The sequence below is a fragment of the Paralichthys olivaceus genome, chromosome 16 (genome assembly GCF_024713975.1).
Source record: "Paralichthys olivaceus isolate ysfri-2021 chromosome 16, ASM2471397v2, whole genome shotgun sequence".
NCBI classification, from domain to species: domain Eukaryota; kingdom Metazoa; phylum Chordata; class Actinopteri; order Pleuronectiformes; family Paralichthyidae; genus Paralichthys; species Paralichthys olivaceus.
This window is the reverse complement of record NC_091108.1, coordinates 22,663,356-22,687,285: the sequence shown is the minus strand read 5'-3', so window position 1 is coordinate 22,687,285 and position 23,930 is coordinate 22,663,356. Positions and strand designations below refer to the sequence as shown.

At 37.8% G+C, this 23,930-nt stretch overlaps 2 protein-coding genes across 5 annotated transcripts; both read left to right on the top strand.

Annotated features, from left to right (window-relative positions):
- Positions 1–1,289: 1,289 nt before the first annotated feature.
- coa1 (cytochrome C oxidase assembly factor 1) lies at positions 1,290–9,302 on the top strand. Of its 4 annotated transcripts, none has more exons than XM_020106631.2 (5): positions 1,290–1,420; positions 3,432–3,539; positions 6,182–6,333; positions 6,624–6,700; positions 8,972–9,302. In XM_020106631.2, exons 2-5 carry the CDS (start codon positions 3,446–3,448, stop codon positions 9,120–9,122), a joined length of 474 nt encoding a protein of 157 aa, XP_019962190.2. In that variant the 5' UTR covers positions 1,290–1,420; positions 3,432–3,445; the 3' UTR covers positions 9,123–9,302. The 4 variants fall into 4 exon arrangements, with proteins under 4 accessions (XP_019962190.2, XP_069366825.1, XP_019962198.2 ...); XM_069510724.1 differs by lacking the exon at positions 8,972–9,302 and adding an exon at positions 7,123–7,833; XM_020106639.2 differs by having other exon boundaries at positions 1,378–1,427.
- An 844-nt stretch (positions 9,303–10,146) lies between these two features.
- On the top strand, positions 10,147–14,403 carry ccr12a (chemokine (C-C motif) receptor 12a). Its single transcript, XM_020100734.2, has 2 exons — positions 10,147–10,728; positions 12,019–14,403. Exon 2 carries the CDS (start codon positions 12,033–12,035, stop codon positions 13,113–13,115), a length of 1,083 nt encoding a protein of 360 aa, XP_019956293.1. The 5' UTR covers positions 10,147–10,728; positions 12,019–12,032; the 3' UTR covers positions 13,116–14,403.
- The last annotated feature ends 9,527 nt before the right edge of the window (positions 14,404–23,930 follow it).

The following is a 23,930-nucleotide window of genomic DNA, read 5'->3' as shown; positions in this document are numbered from 1 at the left end:
AAAAAGACCAGTGTGATGTATGTATCGGCACCAAAGTAGGAAATATAGATCAGGATACCCTTACAACTCACATGAAATTAAAGGCTCAAGCTCAAGCTGAAAAAGCTAAGGATAAACAGGAATCTAGTGACAAACTCTCAGTGTGGACAATGGTCCTTCAGTGTGTTCTTCTGTGCCCCAAGACAAAAGCAATCACAATGTATTATAAAACTAAATTACAGATGCACAACTTTACTTGCTTCAACCTGGGTAACAAAGATGGGTATTGTTACGCCTGGGAGGAGCATGAGGGCTCATTCAGCAGTGAAGTTTTCGCCGATCTGCAGTACAAACACTTTGAGTCGGTCCTAGGGGCCAACCAAAGCATTGAAAAAAATCACAGTCTGGAGTGATGGTTGCGGCTATCAAAATCGGTGTTGTACAATCGCAAATGCATAGATCTGGCCAAGAAGCATGGAATCAACATAGAACAAAAGTTTCTGGTTGCAGGGCACACACAAATGGAGTGTGACTCCATGCATAGCATCATTGAATGGCGTACCATCAAAGATATTCACACTCCATGTGATTACATTGTCATCTTTGAGACCGCACGTTTGCATCCATCCCCATACAAGGTCACCCAGCTATACCACAAGGACTTCATGAAGTTATCTGGGGCCTATGTCAACAGCATTCGACCAGGTATGAAAGTTGGCGACCCCACAGTCCACGACCTTCAGGCTCTCCAGTACTTGGCAGATGGTCAAATCCGATACAAGTTGGATTTTGAGTGTGACTGGAAGGACCTGCCTCAGCGACAAGTCACTTTTATTTGTAATGAAATTGATGTTGTGACTTATTTTATTTGCAAACTTGTTCACACATGTGGTTGAAGTTACTGTTTTAAAATCAATTAAAAATACCAATGTGCTTGCTAAAAAATTAGTTTTTTCTTGTTTTCCAAAAACATTCAAATATGACATAGGCAACTATGCTATTAGGCTAACAATTGGCTTCCTGTGAAATTCAGAATAGAATTCAAGATCCTCAAACACAAAGCCCTTTATATCCGAGCCCAATTGTATCTTTAAGACCTTATAGATCACTTCTCTATTGAAATGCAGGCTTACTTGTGGTTCCTAGAGTTTCTAAGAGGAGAGTATTATATTATAACTGTTATTACAGTAATCATAACAACCAGTACACAATGGCTCCTGGACTCTTCTCTCAATCCAACAGTTCTTGCCTCATGTGTATATTTACTTTATATTTCCTGTCTCTAATTATGATTTGTTACGAGACTACACACACCGCCCGGCCGAGCACAAGTTGCAGACGCCAGAGGATGAATGGAGCGAACCCACACCCAATTGGCGACACAGTGTGTGACGTTTACGGAAGTAAACAAAGCAGCGTCATCCAACCGGTTTAGCACAAGGTGAGAGGTTTGTCTGCTTTTGCTGTTCTGTTGGTGCAGAGTGTATACCTGGGTGTGGAATGGGATTGAATGGGTTTTATAATCAATGTATTTCATGAAATAAAACTTATTTCTCTATTACTGTTCATGTGTCTGTTAAGGAGTCATGGAGCATGTGTCCACATCGCATCTAACTCGGCACTGCACTTTCCTTGACAATTTACAGTAGACATACACAGTGTGGAGCCAATAAAGTGATCTGTTCTCTCATGTGTTAAACTGACAGACAGACCTCTGTGGAATTAGTAGGTATATACATAAGACAAAATAAAAGGAATATACATAGATTAGAAAACAAACACACTCAATGATTATTGAATAAAGCTTCTGTCACAGGAAACCAGCTCAAATCTGTTAATAAGCACCTACACAATTAAGTATATGGTGAAATGTCTCAGAGGCATCACACCGTCTGGGTTAATGTGGAGTAACCATAGACTGTATATAAAGAGGGAGTAACACAGTGATCTTCTCAGAACATCTGTAGATTCAGATACTTCCACATACAATGAAACAGCATAGCTTTTAGTAGATTTTATAGGTGTGAGGAATATTTAAATTGAAATGGTGTCATTCAATGTGTCATGTAAGTGCTGTGCAGCCATTTGTACTGAATCACTTTGCATCTGGTTTAAATAGTCTAGGTCTATTGTAACTCCACCATATATGTTTATCAGACTCAGGGGGCTGTTAAAATGTATAGTTAGAGTCTCAGAATAAATGTAATACAGTCATGTATAAAGACAACAACAACAATAATAATAATAGAGTCATAATATTCTTTATTAATGAGCCACATTTGAAAATTCAGATTATAATAGGCGTCACAAGGTAGCTAATAAAAATCATAAACTCATTAGATTAAAAAGAGAATAGATATAGAAGTTAACAGACAGTTAAAATAATAAAATCCGGAAAGGCTTTCTGATCAAACTATGTTTTAAGAAAGGACTGAGTCAGTCGATCTGATTATTGCAGGCCGATCATTCTGTATACTCGGGTACTAAAAGGTCAGATGGAGATGAAAAAAAAAAGATAATTTCCAAGACATTCTGGAAACCAGTGTAAAGGGGCTATAACAGGAAGGATGTGATCATGTCTCTTGGTTCTTATTAAAAACCTGGCAGCAGAGCGTTGCGTATTTTTGGGTCAGCAAATCGATTTTTGAATGAAGCAGATAAGAAGACTGTTAAAATAGTCATTACATGATGGGATCTCGGCATGTAGGATGGTCTCCAAGTCCTCAAAAGTTAAAGTAGAACATTATAGAATATTTTGAAAAATATTTTCTAAGTTGGTTCAAATATGATTGTACAAGCTTTGTTGTGTGCAACTCAATACTTACATTAGTGTCAAACCAGATGCCATCATTTTCTGGGGACAAGTCAACTAGACATGGTTGACTTAGTTTTCAGGGGGTGATTGATTTAATAAATATAATATGCACTGATGGCATTAAAAAATAGCATATATTGATTTGATGCTGGTCTCCTTAAACCTCAAAACTTAGTTGTTCTTCTTTTTTCCCAAGAAATATTATTAAATCTACATTTTCTTCCTTTCCTCAACCTCCTAACATCAGCAGCAATAGAAATTTCCACACCAGATCACGTCAAGAAGAGCTATATCTTCAATATATGATGCTTTGGAATGTGTTCATACAGCCTCAGTTTTTATCACTTGCATTTATCTTAAACTTTGTCAGATGTATCCTGATAAAGACACAATATGTTCTCCATGCAGTTTTATCCACCTGATGTCCGGTTGTTTTTAGACATTAGCATAAACTTGTCTCTTCTGATACATTTTTGCCTCACATTTCTGTCGCTGATCTTCCCAAATCATCTTAAAATCTCCCACAGTCTTTGAAAGAATGCCATTTGAAAACCTTTGTTTCATGCCACAGTCTTCTCCAGGTGATAATAAAGTTTAAGCTCTTGTTGAGATGTGATTGTTTTTAATGCTCTCACAGGACAGAAAGCAAAGATGAGGGTTTCTACTAGTCATCTGCAGCAGCTTGCCATTTTCACCACTGTGCTGACCGGTGGAGGGGTTGGCACCATGTACTATCTACTTCAGAGTGAGTACAAATAATCGTGTGCATGTGTGTTCATAAATGATTCTGTACATTTATGCTGTACCCCTCCTGCTTTGTTCTCTTACGATTCATATGACACCATAAGCATTCTTCACTCTTCATAGACTATGGTAATATATGTGCCACATGTGTTTGGTGTGGTGCTCTGAAAGAGCACTTTAAAGGCTTTTTAAATAATTAATTCAGAATGGTTGTAAATCAAAATTCGAATCAAATTCAAATACCCCAGAAAACCAAATTATCTAATTACCACCCAACATTACTCCAATGGACAACATTGGAGTTACTTCTAGTAATCAGTTCCTACACTGTGGACAAATGCGAAGGAACTGACCACTCTGTGTATATTAAATGCCAGTCCACCCTGCTGTTTCCACTGCACCCAAGCAGCCACAACCTACCTTACAGCTTTAGTGACCCAAGCTGGGAGTTTGCTACATCTGAATGACTTTTTGTTGTAGCTGCACCCCCAGTTGTTTCCAGAAAATTATATGCAACATATTTACAGGCATTCTTGGAGTTGTTATTTACTTGGATGACATGGAATTACATAAATAATACTAGAGTAATTCCATGTCAAATCATCAATTTTAGGCCGCACCATCATAACTATTAATCATATTTGGCATGCTGATTTGGTCATATGGAAAACCCGTGATTAAGGGAGATATGGGCTTGCTACTTTTGGAATTTTTGACTATGTGACTTTAACTGGCCATATATCTTTTAATATAGGTCAAAGCTCCAAATGTGTCATCAAGACCTCCAGACATTTTTGAGTGCTGAAATATCATTACTTATCCAAAGAGCCATCACATTACTAATTCCTTTCAATGTTTTTGAACAGCAGTCAGAATGATCAGCCATATGCAAAATATCAGTGCTCTACTACGCTGGTGGGCTCCCAGGACACTACTGGATAGTGTACTCAAAGAAACACAGCATAGGTGGAATCAATAATTATCTGAGGTCTGTTTTGTCAGCTGGCAGACCAACAGAAGATGTTCTTAAGACTTGTCTGGACAAAGTCAAACACTTGGCGCTGGAATCTCGTAGTTCATTACCACCTCAACATTCATGTTAATGTAGTTTTGCAATAGATTGAATTAACATTTTGCTTAAAAACTGTTATTCCATCCACAGACATTTTATTTTATATCATAGACATTTTATTACGATCTCAAGAAATTGACAAATTGTGGAAAAAGGGCATGTAACTGTCTGAGAGACCATCTTTATTTAGATTTCATTGAAATGTTTATTTTATATTTTCTGTCATAATTTCAGCAATGTTGGAAGTCATACAGTTGTAAAAAATTGATTAAAAAGTAAAAAATAAGATGTGGCGTTTAACAGCTCACGTGACCAGAGTTGCATTATGGGCACACCTGTTGCATTGTGGGTCAGAAGCAGAGGAAAGATCCGGCACGGCTTCGGAGTAGAGAGCCAACGTGGCTGCAGAAGCCATAAAATACTTAGATTCTGCACGGTCCAAGAGGCACACACGTTTTCACAGTGTTTGATGAAGAGAGAGAGAAAATAAAAACCTCAAAAGACCTCTGTATGATGCATGGCCATTATTATTGGACCGGTGCGGTTACATCTCTTCTTTAATGTCCTTACCAGTCACCACTCTACATGTATAGGTAGGGACAAATGCATACTTTTACTAGCCTGCTCAATTTCTTGGTACCTACTTGCTACCAAGTTACTAGATGGTCCAACCTATTTCACTCTCATGTTGGCCATGCTGCACTTCTGAAGCCAATCAGCTGCCGAACCCAAATTGCCTGGCTCATTGTGATGACAGGCTACAACCTGGACTTCCTCCTTTTAGACTCCACAATCAATTCAATTCAATTCAATTTTATTTGTATAGCGCCCTGTCCAATTGCATGAGTTTTAAGAAACGGACACAATCACCACATGGATTTCTCCCTGCTCAGCTGTCAAAGAGCTTACCAGTTTACCACTGCTCTCATTTTGGCAAGTCCCACAATTTCGACCTGAGATGCTACACAGCTTGGGTATTTAGCATGGCTCTAAATGACCCACTGTATTCTCCTCTTAATCTCTCATTGCAACCAAACAGAAGTATTCTGGAGAGGGTGGCAATGTCAAACGAGCAGTACTTGGACAGGCAACACTTTACACAGCAGAAAATGTCACAGCACAACCTGCAGTTCACACCAACCTTCTTCCCCTCTGCAAGCAACAATAGACTCTCCAGCACACCTTATGATGGGTTGTGGACTACAGTTCATTGGGTGCATGTGAGACTTTTTCATAATAAGCATGATTGGTTGTCTCCAGGTTTTCACAGGTAAGGTTTTCCAAGTCATGCTGCTGGTAGATTTGACTTGTGGGTGTGAGGTACCACCCTAATATTTAGAGCTTCCTTTCACAATGAATAACAACACGTCAACATACAGGCTAACTCTTCAACTGCTCTCATTGTGTACTTCTCATCTGATAATTTCACTGGTTTCATATGGCATTCTTGAGAATAAGAAATACTTTTACCTTTACTAATTATTATTGTTATTGTGATTATTCTTTTTTTAATTATTGTTATTATTATTTAACACTTTCTATTTGTAATTTTATTTCTTCTTTTCAAATAGAGAAGTTCACTGGGTCAGACTGGCACAGACTGGCTATGCAGAAGTTGGAAGCATGTCCTACTGCCCTGGAAAGCCTAGGTGTCCCACCTTTAAAAGTCTACAACATCCATCTGACTGACAGACACAACCGTGTAGATCAGGACACTGCACAGGTACTGTGTGCAACTCTCCAAAAGATCTATGTTGGATTGATACTGCCTCTCAAGTGTCATGATTTATGGGCTATATATTGTAGCTGCATTGACTCTACCTGCACATGTGGATGAGAGTGGCCTGACACCTTTCTAGCCCAGGTTTTACACCCTGATAGGACAAGCTAACCCTAACTGAGCAATAAAACAAGGGATAAAAGAGGAAAGAAGAGAAAGGCAATAGTTTTAAGCTTTCTTCCATATATATCATATGACACTGATCTTGATGTTGAATTTGTATTGTGTTACAGATAAAGATCCATGTATCTGGGTCAAAAACTGGAGGTTGTCTTTATACGTCTTCCATTAGAGACTCTAATACCAACAGGTTAGTACACTGTCCTGTTCTGTGTTCACTGGAAATGATTGTGACTCTTTTGTGTTATTGTTATATGCTGAATATACAAAGGATTATGGCAGCATATTCTTAGAAATAAACTGTGATGAGAACTTCTGGTGTGAAGCTGAAGCCAGCAGTAGCATGATTCAGCAGCTCTTAGAGAGTCTTTTATCCCCTCTAAATAAGTACTCTGTACTCACTTGTAAATGAAGGAACAAAAGACAGACCCAAGACAATTCGCACAAAGAAATTAAGGCAAACTGATTACAAGTAAAGACACTGACTATGTCACATGAAACCAAACTAAATATGAGGCTAGGAAGCTCTCCAAGGTGACATCATTGTTGATATATTGCAATGGCAGGTCTGCTCTGGCTAGAAGCAAAATTTGATTGTTTCTTATTTAAAAGAAATATGGACAGGATGTGAGGAGATGGAGCAGAGTGGCTGACATGGAGGAGTGGAGTGATGAAACTTATGAGGTTGCTAACAATCTTGGAGGCGCATCTATGTAAACTTCTTTACATCTATTTGTGGAGGTACGTAGAAAAGGCCTTTGACTCATTCTTAGTTAAGAATAGTTATTTTGGTTCTTAATAATATCTTGGTAATTCTTATTAATTAGCAACTGCAAAATAGATTGTTTGTATTTTGTTGAGAGGATTGATGCCTAAAAACTAGATCTGTTTCTAATCAAAAGTCACAATAATTTGATGAAATTGTCTCCAAACAGATGAAGTAGAAAATAAAATTGTTGGTGCAAATAAGTCTGCAGTGATAGATATATAAAGAATGTGATTCTTTCAATATCTGTCTTCCTGAAAAAAATCTTCAGTTCATTAAATCCCTGCAGCGTCTGAGAGCAGCAAGATACATATACGTATGTTCATTGGATGTGAATTGAGTGCCACTGTACACTTCTGCAAGGACCCTGGCATTTCTGTCTCCTTCCCAACCGTTCATCAAAATTGATGTTTTATGTTTTTGATATAGGGTGAATTTGGGTAATCTGGCACATTGGGTAATGCGGGACAACTAATCTTCAGTCTGTTTATTTTTATTTTATTTATAATAAAATCTAGTCAACAGAAATATGCATTAAGTGATGTAGTAAAAAGAAAGTTAAACTAAAGAGATGTACCATATAATCTGCAGTTGTAAAACAGGAGTTAAGGGTAAATGTGGTCTGTCCCTGTCTGTTTAAACTGATTGTCTGGCTAGTTAACTAGGGCATAATCAGTTTGCTCTCTAGAACAGAGATGATCCAAAAAGCACATTAGAAGTCCTGTGGTCTGCAGCCACTGGTTTCACCAAACATGGAGACGACAATGGGGTGATTGATGATGATGGTCTCTCACCTGCAAGGACTGTTTGTTCCCTGAGTATCCACAATAGATTGGTGAATTACCAAATAAATAACCTGTTACTGTTATTTTTGCTTGTGATTTGTTGATTGAATTTTAATTGATTAAAGAAATGTGATACACCCTTAATAGAATGCTTTAAATTAATTGTATAGTTTCTTTATTTAGGCCAGTGTTGAAGACTTGGCATGAATAAAGTAAGGTGCTTTAGGCTTTTTTTAAGCATAATACAAGTGTTCTGGATTACCAAGTGGTAGTGGTGTTTATTTTTTGACACAAATAAAACTAATAGCTGTGTTATGTCTCCTCTGAGTTTTATATCTCCATTCTTTCTTCTGGTGTGGTAAGAAAACACATTAAGTATATTAAGTACAACAGAAAGGTATCATATGTTGATCTAATTTTAAAACAGACATAGAAGTCAAAACTGCAAAAAATGTCCCAAATTACCTGAATTCACCCCATCATGATGCAAACACTGCTGGATTACATCGGTTATGAAATAATGACACCAAGTAGCTCTGGTGTTTCAGAGCTGGAAGACCTCTTGGACAACCATTGATGACATTGCTCAGGGTGCTTTTCTCGAGTTATGTTACAAGTTGTGTGGTATTGTTTAAACCACCTTACTTTATTATGATTTTAAGAGAGACACTTGAATATGACACCAAGGTTTCTAGGGGAATTATTGAGCATTTTGCAATTAAATAATGGTAATTTATAATGAAACACTGGCAGTTTTAGGCAAATAAGGCTGTGTTTTCATGTAACGGTAGGGAACTGAATTAAGCATTTCGTACCGGAATTCACACATCAGAGCCACCCTGCCAGGTACACCTCCATATCCAATACATTTCAGTGCTGAACGAAACACTGGTATTTGTGCTCCCTGCAGGTGGAGTCTGGAGCAGGCAGTGCTGAGTCTCCGAGAAGGACAGACCATCAACCTGCTCAGTCAAACGCAGGCAACAGAGCACACACAGGAACTAGACACAGGTCACTTGAGCTTTACGACTCAATATACCAATGAGAAAAATCAGAGTTGAAGTTGTTCTACTCCAGAAGGTGCTGAATAGAGATCTAACTATCCACTATCAGCTCCACTATCATTTGTGAAGAGTTAATTTGGATGCACAGCTCAGTGAGTGTCATTGTGATTATTGTGACTGCTCTGCTTGTTGTGTTGAGTGTCTGTGTTTTGTTTTGAATAAATACTGTAACACAAACATACAGTTGCACTTACTGCTGTGCTGCACAGTAAAGTTTTTTTTTCTATTTGAATAACTCGTAACTTTGTCTACAGTAACTGGTTGTTTTGTCAATTACATATGTACACAGTTTAACCAACTCAGAGGCTTGGAAGCTAACTGAGTATCACTGATATACTGCTCCAAAGACTCCTTTTCTTCCTTTACCTTTGAGATTATATATCGAGCAGGTTCTGTACCCATGCAGATAAGAATGTTGTCCATCTAATCTGATTTAGCTGTTCAATATGAATATTGAAAACAAATTGTTTTATTTCATACAGACTATCAAGCACCACTATACAGAGGTGCCACAGATTAAGGGTGGCAGCGAAATGCACATAAAAGTTATCCCTCTGAGCGAATCGGTAATGTGCAATACCATTTTTGTTGAAAGAAGACTATTAGGATGACCCTTAACGGCTGGGTGATGCAGAAAAAAATGGGCAAGGACACTCAAGTTTATCCATAAACGTGAGGTTTTATTCCTTACAGCAAGGACAAAATGACAGGCTTCAAAATAGATGATCCAAGCTGCCCACATAATGGACAACTGGCGCCTTAAATACTGTGTCATTGGTTAACATAATTGGAATATTCCATTAAAAGGTGTTCATTTACTCCCAGACCCCTGCTAACGCACTTGACACAATATTATAAATTTATGCAAATAGGTACTAGTAACGAAGTTCCCTTTGTTACAAAGACACAAAATTATGAGATCATATCAAGTTCCTGTGAGCTGTAAACCTACCACCTCCAAGAAAAAGGCAGCTCGCTCCATCTCACTCACACCAGGTGTGAATGGGAGAGTGCTGAAATGATTTTATCCTCAGTGTGAACATGAGGAGCAGTTGCTCTGCAGCTACTTCTTTACATTTCCTTTAGCTGACGCTTTTAACCAACACGACTGACAAAAAGTGCATTCAACAAGAATCAAGTAAGTAACTTGTGGTGCCATTTCGGTCGCTTCACACTGACCTGAATGCTGGACTTGTGGAATCTCATCTGAAGCGTTTCTGCCAAGTGATTGCACTTGCAGCCGTACTGTAATATTTGATCACCATGTAATCACTGTTATTAACCCTTTTTTTTTTCTGAAAAGCACATTTAGAATTGTAAGGAAACAATGTTGTGTTTTCACACATAATTTATGGTCCTGTTAACTATGAAGTCAACTATGTTTATAACCAATAAAAATGAGCGTCTGTCTGAATGGCTGATGACTGGCAAGCAACATCACATGACTTCAACACATGCTACACCACAGTTTTGGACTACAGCAGATACTGTTGTCTTTCTCACTTCTGACTAAGCTGCAGCTGCAGCGAACACTCCAGAGTCCCTTCGCTCTTCTCTGTGTGACTTCTCATCATTCTCCTGCACACCTACAAAAGCTCCTTCGGTGAGTTCAGTCATATTGATATTGATATTAAGATATATAGATATTGATATTGAGATATATATTGATAGATATTCATATATCATATTTTATTGTTCGTATTGCATGCTGTGAATTTTACAGATCATTTTTCCAAATGCATACCCTTATCACCAAATGATAGTATAAAGCACCAAATACACATATTATCAGCAATTTAATGTAAAGTGGAGAAACTACATGACAGTTAAGTAAGTATAAGTAAATTGGGTCATGTTACAGCTGTGGGTAATGTCAGTTTATGCATATTTATCTAGTTATTCTCAAATGTTATTTTTGAAAAGATGGAGTCCCGATTGGTTGCAAGTTTCATAATGATAAATCACATGTTTAAAACATTTGATGGTTTTTCATAAAGAAAAAACATGTCTGAATGGAGTTAAAGTCACACATTTAAAAACATAATAAATACTGATGATGATGAAGGAAACAAACCTCTGCACTGCTTTTATGAGCTTTCACTGTGAGAAATGTCCGTCTTCTGTGCAACCTATCAGACCATTGATCTGTGATACGTGTCACAAAAACTGCAACAACGTCATCATGTATGAGTGGACCTAGTGCGGTTGGCAAAAAAAGAGGAAGCAACCATAGCATAGAGTTGCATCATTCACTTTATGCCTTTTGAAAAAACTTTGTCAGTGCTAATCTAACTGTACCTTGACTGAGGCCACTAATGGGACCAGAATAAATCCAACACATAGTAATGTTATCAGAAGTCTAGCATGTTTCAGTGTTGACCTACGCCTTGTTTTTGTGGGAAATCACCACTTTATAGACACTTTTAGAAACTTGGGCAACTGCCACAATCTCCCACAAACTCACTGCAAGATGTTTTACTCTGTAGAGGTGGCTGTAGTGATGGTGGCGGTGATAGAGCAGGATTAATTGCAGGGTTGATGGCTTGATATTCCCACATTAATACTCCCCAAAGAGGATCCCCTTTCATTTTGGAGTATAAATAAAATATAAATCTCAAGTCACAGTGCCTGATAGTGAATAATTTCTGGAAAGAACAAGAAATGAGTCATTGTGTTGCACAAAGAGTCTCTACTTTGTTTTTTAAATGAACCAAGCACTTTCAGTTCTCTGTTTAGTGCCAAAAATAGCAACATAAGTTGATACATGAGACGGGATTTCTTCACACTACTCTGTATTTTATTTTGTAGTCTCAAGTGTTCTTTGTTGTTTTGCAGCTCAGTTGTTGTGATCAGGACCAGTTGTTTAATGCTCTTTAACATCTCTTTGCTACAGGATAGACTCCAGCCATGAGCTATGAAGACCAGTTTCTGCTCTTTGAGGGCCTGTTCGATGACAATGACACAACCGACCCGAGCTATGTGGTCAGCAAAACTGTTAAGATCTGTTCGAAGCAGAGTGTCAACAACTTTGGGGCAACATTCATCCCAGTTTTCTACTATGTCAACTTCATCTTGAGTTACCTTGGCAACGGGCTTGTCCTCTTCATCATCTACAAGTATGAAAAACTTAGCACAGTGACAAACATCTTCCTCCTGAATTTGGTCCTTTCCAACATTCTCTTTGCCACCAGTCTCCCCTTCTGGGCGACATACCATCAGTCAGAGTGGATTTTTGGCACATTTCTGTGTAAGATGGTCAGCAGCGCCTACTTTATTGGCTTCTACAGCTCCATTCTCTTCCTCACACTCATGACATTTGACCGATACCTCGCAGTGGTGCATGCAGTGGCAGCTGCCAAGAGCAGGAAAAAGGCATATGCCATTATTGCTTCAGTAGTGGTTTGGTGTATCAGTGTTGTAGCAAGCGTGAAAGAGCTGGTTCTCCAGAATGTGTGGAAGAATGCGTTCAGTGGACTCATGTGTGAGGAGTCAGGATTCCCTGAAAGCACAATGGAGCGCTGGCGTCTGGTCAGTTATTATCAACAATTCCTGCTGTTTTTCCTCCTTCCTCTCTTCATGGTAATGTACTGCTACGTCAGCATCACCGTCCGTATCCTGTCTACCCGCATGAAGGAGAAGTGCCGTGCCATCAAGCTCATATTTGTTATCATTCTCACTTTCTTCGCTTGCTGGACACCCTACAACATCGTCATCCTCCTTCAAGCTATACAGATTTCCAGCCACGGAGAGGATGATGACTGTAGTGAATCTGAGAGTTTGGACTATGCCTTGTATGTCACCCGCAACATAGCATTTCTGTATAGTTGTATCAGTCCTGTGTTTTATACATTTGTGGGAAAGAAGTTCCAGAGCCACTTCAGAAAGTTAGTGGCAAAGAAGATCCCCTGTCTGAAGAGACATATCAGCCTCAGTAGCCAGAGCACCAGAACCACATCACAGCGGACACCACACTCTGCTTATGAATACTAGGAACACACACACCAAATTAATGTCAAATGTCAGTGTAATGGTATGCATTTCCTGGGGACTAAGTGCTTAGTGTAACCTTATTAGTGTAACCCTTACAACTATTAATCCAACCCTAAACATTATCCTTTTGTTAGCCTATGCCAAACATTACTCTAACCTTATGTGTTCTCCTTTAAATTGAAATATTTACCTTATGGGCACTTGTTTATCCTCCCCATAAGAAAAACAAGTCCCATTAATTTGATTGTCTATAAAGATGTAGCTCCTCACAACATGAGTAATACCTTGACAACACACACACATACTCAGGATACTGACGCAGGATACTGACTCCCCTGATGACTGTTTCAGCAGATGTTTATAGAAAAAGTGGAACATATGGTAGCACTGTATGAATGTGAATGTGAATGTGAATGCATGACTGTGGCTTGTATTGTAAAGTGAGTAAATATCACTCTTAAATAAAAATTATTAAATTTTCTTTTATCATTAAATGTATTAGATAATTTTGTCAATGATTGCATATTGTTTATTCTATTCAAATGTACCTCTTTTTGAAAGGGTTACATGAGGAAGACTTGCTTTGTGACTTTTTATGCATATCTTTAATTGTACAAACCAGAGCTGCAGAATGCTTCTGCCTTTGATCACATTTTATGTAGATAAACTATGAATTTGATAATGTCAGCCCAAAATGTTTTACCACATGTGCAGAGCTGGTAATTCATTGAGAATGAAAAGGCAAACATATTTAGTTCATGTCAACAAATTCAATGAAAAGATCATAACCAACATTGTAGTCCTCTCAATAATTTTGAGTCCCATATCCAAACATTGGCTCTCAGTACGTACATGTTTCAAAACAGCTCAGACATTGTTGTAAACTTTAGAAAGGTTTGAACCAACAGTGTGTAGATTACAATGATAGAGATAATGCTGCTCATAGACATGTGAGTGAATGGATGAATTCACCTTGTACTGTATACTATATTCTAATACAGTCCATTGGCCATTTACCATTATTTAAACTCCTGCACCCTACAGTGCAGTACAGTGTGTTTAGCAGCACAGTGGAGGACAGACAGGATTTTGTGGGACAGCATTGTTTTTAAGTCTTTAAATTGTCCTTATGATGATTTCATGCATATGCTCCAAACGTGGTCTGGAGTTCCAGTCTTTTTGATTCAGTGTATACTTGTAGAGGTTTGATTTATTTGACTCATCTTGTACCATTGCTTTGAAATTAATTCTGTATTACCTTTCCAATAAATATCACAATCACACTGTTCCCCGGTGACACCTGTCATGGAAACTGTTTTGTTCTAATTCTCAACAGTTTTATTTTTTTCGTTACCAATGATTCAATCATTTCCTCTTTTCTGACAGAACATCTGGAGCAGTTTCCTGTCAGCTAAGTAGATTTCTCTGCTGATTCATTGCTTTAATTTCTGGGAAAACAACATTAAATACGTATATGGACAGTAAAATGATGAAACACTGGAGAGAATAAAGGGGAATTTAATTTCGAAATCCCTCTTATTTCTTCTTTTTTGAAACCTCAACATGACTACTGTAGGTTCCTTAACAATGAAGCCATGAGCTTGACGCTCTCACCCTCGTTATCCAACTCGAACTCAAAGGAAAAACTCCACAAATCCTCTCGTTAGTTTTCTTAATTTACTTCAAAAAAAAAAATAAAGCAAGATACAACAGTCCAGCATGACGATACACAAAAATGAGTGAGAGAATGACAAATAAAAAGAGTGAACGAGTGAGGTCAAAACACTATATGGCTCCACTCCATGATGCCTGACGTGACTGCCCGCTCAGCTTAACCACGCACACAGATCAATCCGCATTAAAGGTGCTATAGGCAATTTTTAAACCTGCAAATATCCATACACATTTCAAGTCAAGTCAAATGAACTTATCAATATGAATGATCTAACTGTAAATAATGTAATGGCTAGATTTTTACCACAATCAACACAAATATATTTTAATACATGAACTTAAATTATTATTCAAACATTAATGAACTCAAATAGGACCTAGGCTCCTACAACTACTATCATGCCACATTGTTACAATGACGATAAAGATTTCTGATCATCCTCAACCCCGTTTTCTGCTTACCCAAGTCAGCCAACGATTTTGGATAATTTCTCCCCTATTTCCTGGTGCCCTTATCAGGTCAGGTGCCTTTTCCTGGAAAATTGGCAAATAATAGTGGTAGTGAAATATTAATTTTGTCTATTTCACCCAGCCCCAATATGATTAAATTATCGATCATTTTGTGTGCTCATTTATATTTAAAATCACTTCTTTTACCATAAGAATTTGATCATATCTTTACTACAGCCATTTTAATTTAGAATTGATCTTCTCTCGTGCTGTAAACTTAACCAGTGCAATGAGTGGTGGGATAAAGTTTGCTACATCCATACAAAATACATGTATTTTATTATTTTGTCTGTAGTTTTTATTAATCACAGCTTTTATTGTACTGTCAAGTGCTTTGAGTGGTCATCAAAAAAAGGTACTATATAAATACAGACAATTTACTGAGGGCCGTAGTTTGGACATCCCTGATTTAAACGTAAAGCGTGTAGAATTTAGTGACATCTAGTGGTGAATTTGTATGTTGCAGCTGAAAACCCACCTTACCCAACCCCTTCCAAACATGAAAGAGAACCTGTGGTAGCCTTCAAACTCAAAAGGTGTTTAGTTTGTCCAGTCTGGACTAATGTAAAAAAACATGGCGGCCTTGGTAGAGAGGGTCCCCTCGATGTAAATATAAAGTATTTAAATATAAAGGGGGTAAAGAAAACTACAATTCATACAATTTAGATGAAACTAACTGTGAAAACATCATGAGGATTATTCTACAGTAAATATCTGCCAATAGATCTTTTTCACCTAAATCTTACACACTGGACCTTTAATAATTTTGTTAATGCCACTTTTAATGACTGGAAGTAAATAATGTAAGATTTCTTCTATGCAAACAAAAGGCTCAGTTCTCTCAAATTTGTTCAGACATTTTTAAAATCAGTGTAAGTCAGCAACTCACCTTACCCAAGATAATCTGTTCACCAGACAGGTGTGATACAACAAAATATGCTCATTTTAAAGCATAATCATTGATGTGCCTTGGACTGGTCACAATAAAAGACCTCTCTAAAATGTGCAGTTAATTTTGAAGAAAGGCCTGTATTAGGCACTGAACTACAGTTTCCAGTATTTGGTATGACCACCATTTGCCTGAAGCAGTGCAACACATTTCCATTTCCTTTGCATATGAGTTGATCAGGTTATTGATTGTGACCTGTGGAATATTGGTTATTCCAGGATGAGATCCTTGCTGTCTGCAATCTGCGAGCGAATCATTCACTCTCCAGTTCCTCATGCCACCTTTTTGATCGGACAATAAACACCCTTGAACTTTCCATTCTGACTCGTGCTGTGTTCTGTCTCTGTGCTGGGGTCTAAACACATCTTGAACATAACAGAAAATAATCTAAATTTAAATTAAGAAAGTGTAAGTGACGCAAAATTACCAGAGAAAATGTATCTACTGCAGTGACTTTTATATTGTGGTCAACACAAGTCTGTTCATAATACCGGTAACAATAAATGTCATTGTGAATAAACTGATATATGTTTTAGCAAACTGTTTCAAATTCAGTTAAGTTTTGGAATTTAATGTGAGGAGAGTCAGGGAATTGAACCTGTAGTAGCCGTTTGTCAAAACAAATAAAAGTTTCAAATCAAACCTTTCAATTACAAAAATCAAAGGGCCACTGTTGCACCATGGGTTGTGGTGTATGCGGATGGGAAAAACAAATGTCCAAACAAGTATCCAATTTCAGTAGAAAACTGTAGTTTATTTGACCAGAAAAGTGAGCAAACAATAACAAAGAAAATTCCTCCGTGCCTCTCCCGCTCCGGTAGAAACCATATGCCCACCCCGGTGCATGCTGGTCCAATACCGTGATCCTAGATATAATCCTTAACGTGCACAAATGAAACAAAACACAAATAATAAACACCAAAAAACACCTAACCTAAACAAATAATAGAACAAAATACTAACAGAAATCTAATCACAATGAAATCAAATAAATTGCTTCAGAATAATCAAATCTAAATACTAACTAAACTAAATACTAAACGAACCAACACTAAATACTAACAATAAACAAATAGCTCCAACACTCCGGCCCCTAATTGTGCATTAAATCACAATTACTTTAATTTCTCAAAGGAGCTATTCCCTCAACCCTACCTATAACTAGACATGGCAAGTCATACATTAGCTTCAGTTCACTTTCTTCTTTGTGATGAACCTGCAACAACAATAAGAGAGAGGGAGGAAGTAAGAGAGAGAGAAAATAAGAGAGAAAGAGAGAAAATAAGAGAGAATAAGCTTCGTCACAGGCCTCTCCAAAATGCTGGTCCTGGTCCGAAGGCGCACAGAGCGCACCAGGCCCTTTGCGCCTGCTCTCACATCCAAGATTTTCCCCATCAGCCAAGATCCTCTTGGAGCTGCAGCATCTGCAATAAGGACCATGTCTCCAGGAATGAGACTTCTCCTTGGTCTTGTCCATTTCTGTCTCTCTTGCATCATTGGTAGGTATTCATAAATCCATCTCTTCCAAAAGAGTTCTGCCATGTATTGTATTTGCTTCCATCTTTTCCTGATGTACAGATCACTGTGATCAAACAGTCCTGGTGGCATGATTGGCTTGCCCTTTAACATCAGAATGTGATTAGGTGTGAGCGCCTCCAGGTCATCTGGATCATCAGAGACCTTTGTGATGGGTCTGTCATTCAATATGGCCTCAGCCTCACAGAAAACAGTTTGGAGCCCTTCATCATCCAGAATTTGCTGTTTGAGAACTGAAGATAGAACACTTTTCACTGAGTGAATCAGGCGCTCCCAAACACCACCATGATGGGAAGCTGCTGGTGTGTTAAAGTTCCATTTCATGCCATCCTGGACCAAAGCCGTTATCAGACCTGAGAGTGGAGACTGGGCCTCGTCTACAGATGAACCTCCGAACAGCATTTATACAGGAATCTGTATCAAGCGTATATGCCACCTCCAAATGCACAGCACGACTAGTGAGACAGGTGCAAAGCACTCCATACCTTTTTAGAAGACTTCTGCCTCTTTTAACATCGATGGGCCCTAAATAGTAAACTCCAACATTTGTAAAAGGGGCTTGTGGCATTCACAATCTTCTTTTGACCCATTGTTCTTAACAGAATACTTTTACCCCTCAAGTTCAGCTTTCTTGCCAAGTTCTCTGTACATAATGTTCCTGAACTCCCAGGATCCAAAAAAGCATATGTCTGCACAGTTTTGTTACTCCTCTGACTCTTGACTTTGACTGCAACAATAGAAAAAATAGAGGCATCTTTGTGACCGGCCCCAATATGGCCACAGCTCTGAAACACTGCAGGTAAAACATTTGAAGAGCTCACAGTCTGTTGATCAGAGGGTGTTCCTTTATCCTGCCTTTCTATATGAAGTACACTTGGGTGCTTTTGGTGACACACGTTGCAGTCCAAACAACTCCTGTAGTCTTTGCTTGTGTGGCCTACTTTCAGGCAACCAAAACAGAGTCCTTTTTCTTTGATCAAATTAATCTTGTCGCTGTGTACTTTCATTTTAAACAGTGAACATTGATCCATTGAATGATTACTTTGTGAACAGAACAGACAGTTGAGAGTGGAGGGCTTGGTCCTGTTTCCTGTATGTTGAGTTATGACTCCTTCCTGTACTGCAGTGACATTGGTGGCAAAGCTACTTCCCTTTTTCCTTTGTTTGAAGTGACTGGCAGTGGAAGCTTTGGAGTTGGTAAGCTCTTGAATGTTGCCAAAAACTGTATCTGAAGCAATCTTGTCTTTCAATAAAACCAACAAGATCAGCGGACATTGCTCTGTTACCCCTTCGTTCTTCCAGATCACAAGCAACATTTCTCCATTTTTCCCTTAATTTATAAGGATGTTTCAAAATGATTTTCCCCATGTTAGATGGTAAATCCAATTCTTTCATGTGCATCAGCTGCTCTTTTAAATTTGAGCAGCCACGAAGAAACAACGAGAATGATTGCAACCCTTGAATGTCCTTGCTTTTAACAGGTGTCCAGTTAAGTATTTTTTCCATGTATGCAGCTGCAATTTTGTGTTCATTTCCAAACTGTTCAAGAAAATGTAAACAATCACTCCAATTGTCTGTTTTCTCCTCCTTTTCAAAAGCTCTGATGAAAGGCCTGTATTGAAGAGGGTCTCCATCAAACACAGGGATATTTCTAGATGGCAGGACAGAGCACAGATTTTGTTGGACAAGCAAAGCACTGATGTCATTTTGTCTTTGCATAATGTTTACAATGTCATTTTGATAACTGTCAGTCAGAGTTTGGGTCTGATGGTGAGCATGTCCCATTTGAGTTCCATTTACAGTTTGCATCACATGAACTGGAGCATCAGTCATTAAAGTAATTTCATCCATTTGTTTCATCGGTCTTTGTTTAGGCTTGACAACTGGTGGTTCGGGTACAGGAGCAGACAAACCAAAAACATGATCTTTTTTATCCATTTTACTTTGAACAAAAACGTTGGCATGGGGATTTAAGTCACTCGCGCCACGAGATTTGTTCCTTTCAAAAGAGTTCATGCCGTTTGAACGTTTTGAGCCACACTGCGATGAACTGCTTTCCAAGACTTGAAGCTTTGCCTGTGTTGCTGCCATCTCCGTTTCAAGCTCAAGTTGCTCCTTTTCTCTCCTCAGTTTTTCCTGTTGCGCTTATATTTGATGTTTCCTTTTTTGTGCAGCGATGCGCTCCACAAGCGCTGCCTTATTGGCCTCAGCTTTAATGCGAGCAGATGATGTCGAGGAACTCCGTGATAGCCGGGAATGTGATTTTACAGAGCTTGTTTTTACACTTGAAACATTGGAGGCACTATCTTCAGGGTTTATTCCATCAGCAACACATTGATCATCAGGATCATCTTTAGTTGGCTCAACATGTGTATGACCGGCGTCACAGAGCCAGCTTTTTACCTTTTCAGTGAAACCACAGAACATTGTCATTTTGTCCGTGAAGTATTTACTTTCAGGTTCCCGTCTGCGAAAACATGGCCGACATTCCTTGTATTTTCAGATAAAAATGTCATTTTCCAACATAGTTTGGGCATTAAAATGACTTTTGGTAACATTTCTAGTGAGAAATGTGCCCTTTACTTTCACAATCTTCCACCAGTTCATGCTTATGGACTGTATCTTATTAGTTATCGTGGATATTTTTTCGGATCAGGCCAGAAAATTGTAGAACTGTAACGTTTTAATCGTCGCTATGGAGTTGCTATAGACTCTGCGATCCCGGAAATTACGTAACCACAGTCATGACGAGCCGGGCCCGATTGCGCATGCATGGGCGGATTTGACGCTTAATAAATACCGCCGCACCTGGACTGTCCGGTCCATTTAAGACAAAGCAATGTGATGAGCATGGGCCACTTGGAAGACGACGATGTCTTATTCCTTGCGGATGCACTTTTGGAAGAGTTTCAGGTAAGAAGTTTCTTCTGGGATTTTTTTATATTGTAATGTCTGTTTACAGTACGAATACCGAGAGAGCGCAAACGTGGAGATTCCGTCAATACAGCGAATTGAATGCTATTCATTTACTGATGTTTTATTTGTTTTGGCGCAGGCTACGGCCCACGATAGCCATTGTTACTTGGGTTGTGAATAAATGGTTGGTACCATAGACTGTATATAAAGGTGTTACATTGCAGCGTCCCCCAATGATGAGCTAAGCGACTGGACGCCTAGCTCATCATTGAGGGACGCTACAATATAAACAAATAATGCAATGGTACAAGAAAACTTACAAGAACCACAAATAGCTTTACAAGGTACTGTGTAGGGCCTGCGGGGAGGAAGGGGCCTCTGTAGGGTCTTCCCTATACACATACATTCTAGGTTATGAGAACTTCCCTATTTTTGGAGTGTATAATGAAGCTTGATTTCGTTTTCTAAAATTAAGGATGGTTTATGATTTAACTTACATGAATGAATGATATAGATTAACAATTTGGTTGAATTAGTAGTATGCAATATGACAATTATGTTTCGTAACAAGATGTATATTGTATGAAATGTTATGTTATGTTACATTCATTTCTAATGTACCAAAATAAATTCTTCTCGTTTAATTGCAGTGGGAAGATGTGGCCCTTGCAGTGGGTGGAAAAACAATACACCAGAAGCTGACATGTATACACACAACACACACAACACACACACACAAATGTACCAGAAAATGTTGAGTGTTATGTGTTAACTATAGGGTACTATTGTTCTAGAGCATCTGTTTTTGTGTTTCTTAATATTGCTTATCATTATATATATATATATATATATATATATATATATATATATATATATATATATAGCTAAAGAGCAGCTTCAGCCACAGGCTCATCCAACCCCGCTGCTCTAAGGAGCGATACAGGAAATCGTTCATTCCAACCGCAATAAGACTCTACAACTCATCTACCTCTGTCAGAGCCACCATCACAGAACTGCACTAATATACCTGTCACCCTTGCACCATGTACCCTGCACTACACTACGCCCCATATACTGGAACATTTACTTCTGTGATATGTGTTAATTAAACCATTTTGATATTACAGACCATTTTATACAATAATATTGTCTTTTGCACACCCAGTCTACATATTCTTACACTGATAGTATATTGTATAGTCAAGTACTTATATTTATACCCTACTATATACTATATATCATATCATATTATATCATACTCTGTATATTCTCTGTATATTCTTCGTATATATAGGTCTATATACACATATTTATACATGTGTACATGTTATTATTATTATATTATTACTACTACTATTACTATTATTATTATTATTATATATACTGTTGCTGCCATTATTACTATATACTGCTATTATATTGGTATAATTACTATCTATATAAATATATATTATGTTATATTGTATACTATATATATATATATATATATATATATATATATATATATATCTATACTGTACTACTATTCTTATATACAGTCTAACAATAAGATTACCATCATATCATCAGTACTATTACCATCATATTGCCACTGCACTACTTGTCTGCCTATTCATCTTGTGTTTCTGTTTTTGTTCTTTCTACCTCAATGTTTTGTTTTGTTCTATTGTATTGTGTTTTGTTGTGTTCTGATATACGAGCTGCTATGACGACTTAATTTCCCTCCGGGGATGAATAAAGTAATCTATCTATCTATCTATCTATCTATCTATATATATATAATGATAAGCAATATATATATACATATATATTAATAATATTATTTATATTTAAACTTGTTGTTAACTTTGTATTTTTGGAATGTTGCAATTTGTTCTGTATATATTATACATTAAAAATACATTAAAACCCCAAAGCCTTGTGTGATTGTGTGAAATGCTGAAACCTTTAATTTTATTTTTATAATATAATTTATTTACCCTTTAGCCCTTATACATACAGTTTGTGTTTTTGCCCAGTTATACAGTTATATTTTAGTACTATTTTTACTTGCCATGTACCATCATCCTATTTGTAAAGAATGTTTCACACATTTTTTTAATTCTTTACTCTTTATTTTTATTGTATAAAAACAACTTTAAGTAAGAATCAGATAGGGAGCTGATGTACACTTTCATTGTGCTTGTCAACTGTGATGTAGAAATACAAATACTTAAAAGTTATTGAAAAAGAGAAAAATGTAATATAAGAAAAATAATCCATGTTCATCATCATCAAATTTATCAGAAACACAATAGGCCTATAAACTAATAAAACACATAAGAGATGACATGGGCACAGGCCATTTTAATTCCCATTTAGTTTGTCCAAGTGCTCATTTAATCTATCATTAAATGGTAATCAAGTAACAGGAATAGCATTCATGCTCACTGAATGTCACAACGCAGGGACGATGATTCAAACAACACGCGACTACGCCGTTTACGGAATTGCAGAGTCCGTAGCAACTCCATAGCATCGATTAAAACGTTACAGTTCTACATTTTTCTGGCGTGATCTGAAAAATGACTTATTAGTTAGTAAGTAAACTAATAAGATACAGACCATAAGCATGAACTGGCGGAAGATTGTGAAAGGGCACTTTTCTCGCTAGAAATAATGTAATAAAACGTGTAATCTATCATCAAATAGTAATATCAGATAACAGGAATAGCATTCACGCTAACTGAACATCACAACGCAGGGACGATGATTCAAACAACACGCAACTACGCCGTTTCCAGGATCGCAGAGTCCGTAGCAACTCCATAGCGACGATTAAAACGTTACAGTTCTACAATTTTCTGGCATGATCCAAAAAAACATCCACGATAACTAATAAGATACAGTCCATAAGCATGAACTGGTGAAAGATTGTGAAAGTAAAGGGCACATTTCTACTATTTCAACTATGTTGGAAAATGACATTTTTACATGAAAATGCAAGGAATGTCGGCCATGTTTTCATTTTCGCAAACGGGAACCTGAGAGTCACATGACGTGAGCACAGGCCAATGCAAATCTATGGGAAGACAAAAAAAGTAGACATCTCACAATTTGACAGGCCAAATTGTGAGATGTCTACGTTTTTCCTAGTGGGCCAACGTAGCTATTACACGTTTTCAGATGAGACTGGGTTGTTCTATGACTGACACAGAAACTAGACAGATACCTTTTTTTCTTTTTTACCG

Coding starts and splice junctions, on each gene's coding strand:
- coa1 (XM_020106631.2), top strand. CDS start 3,446: ATGAGGGTTTCTACTAGTCATCTGCAGCAGCTTGCCATTTTCACCACT. Junction 6,334..6,623: donor TAGATCAGGACACTGCACAG/GTACTGTGTGCA, acceptor ATTGTGTTACAG/ATAAAGATCCATGTATCTGG. Junction 6,701..8,971: donor AGAGACTCTAATACCAACAG/GTTAGTACACTG, acceptor TGCTCCCTGCAG/GTGGAGTCTGGAGCAGGCAG.
- ccr12a (XM_020100734.2), top strand. CDS start 12,033: ATGAGCTATGAAGACCAGTTTCTGCTCTTTGAGGGCCTGTTCGATGAC.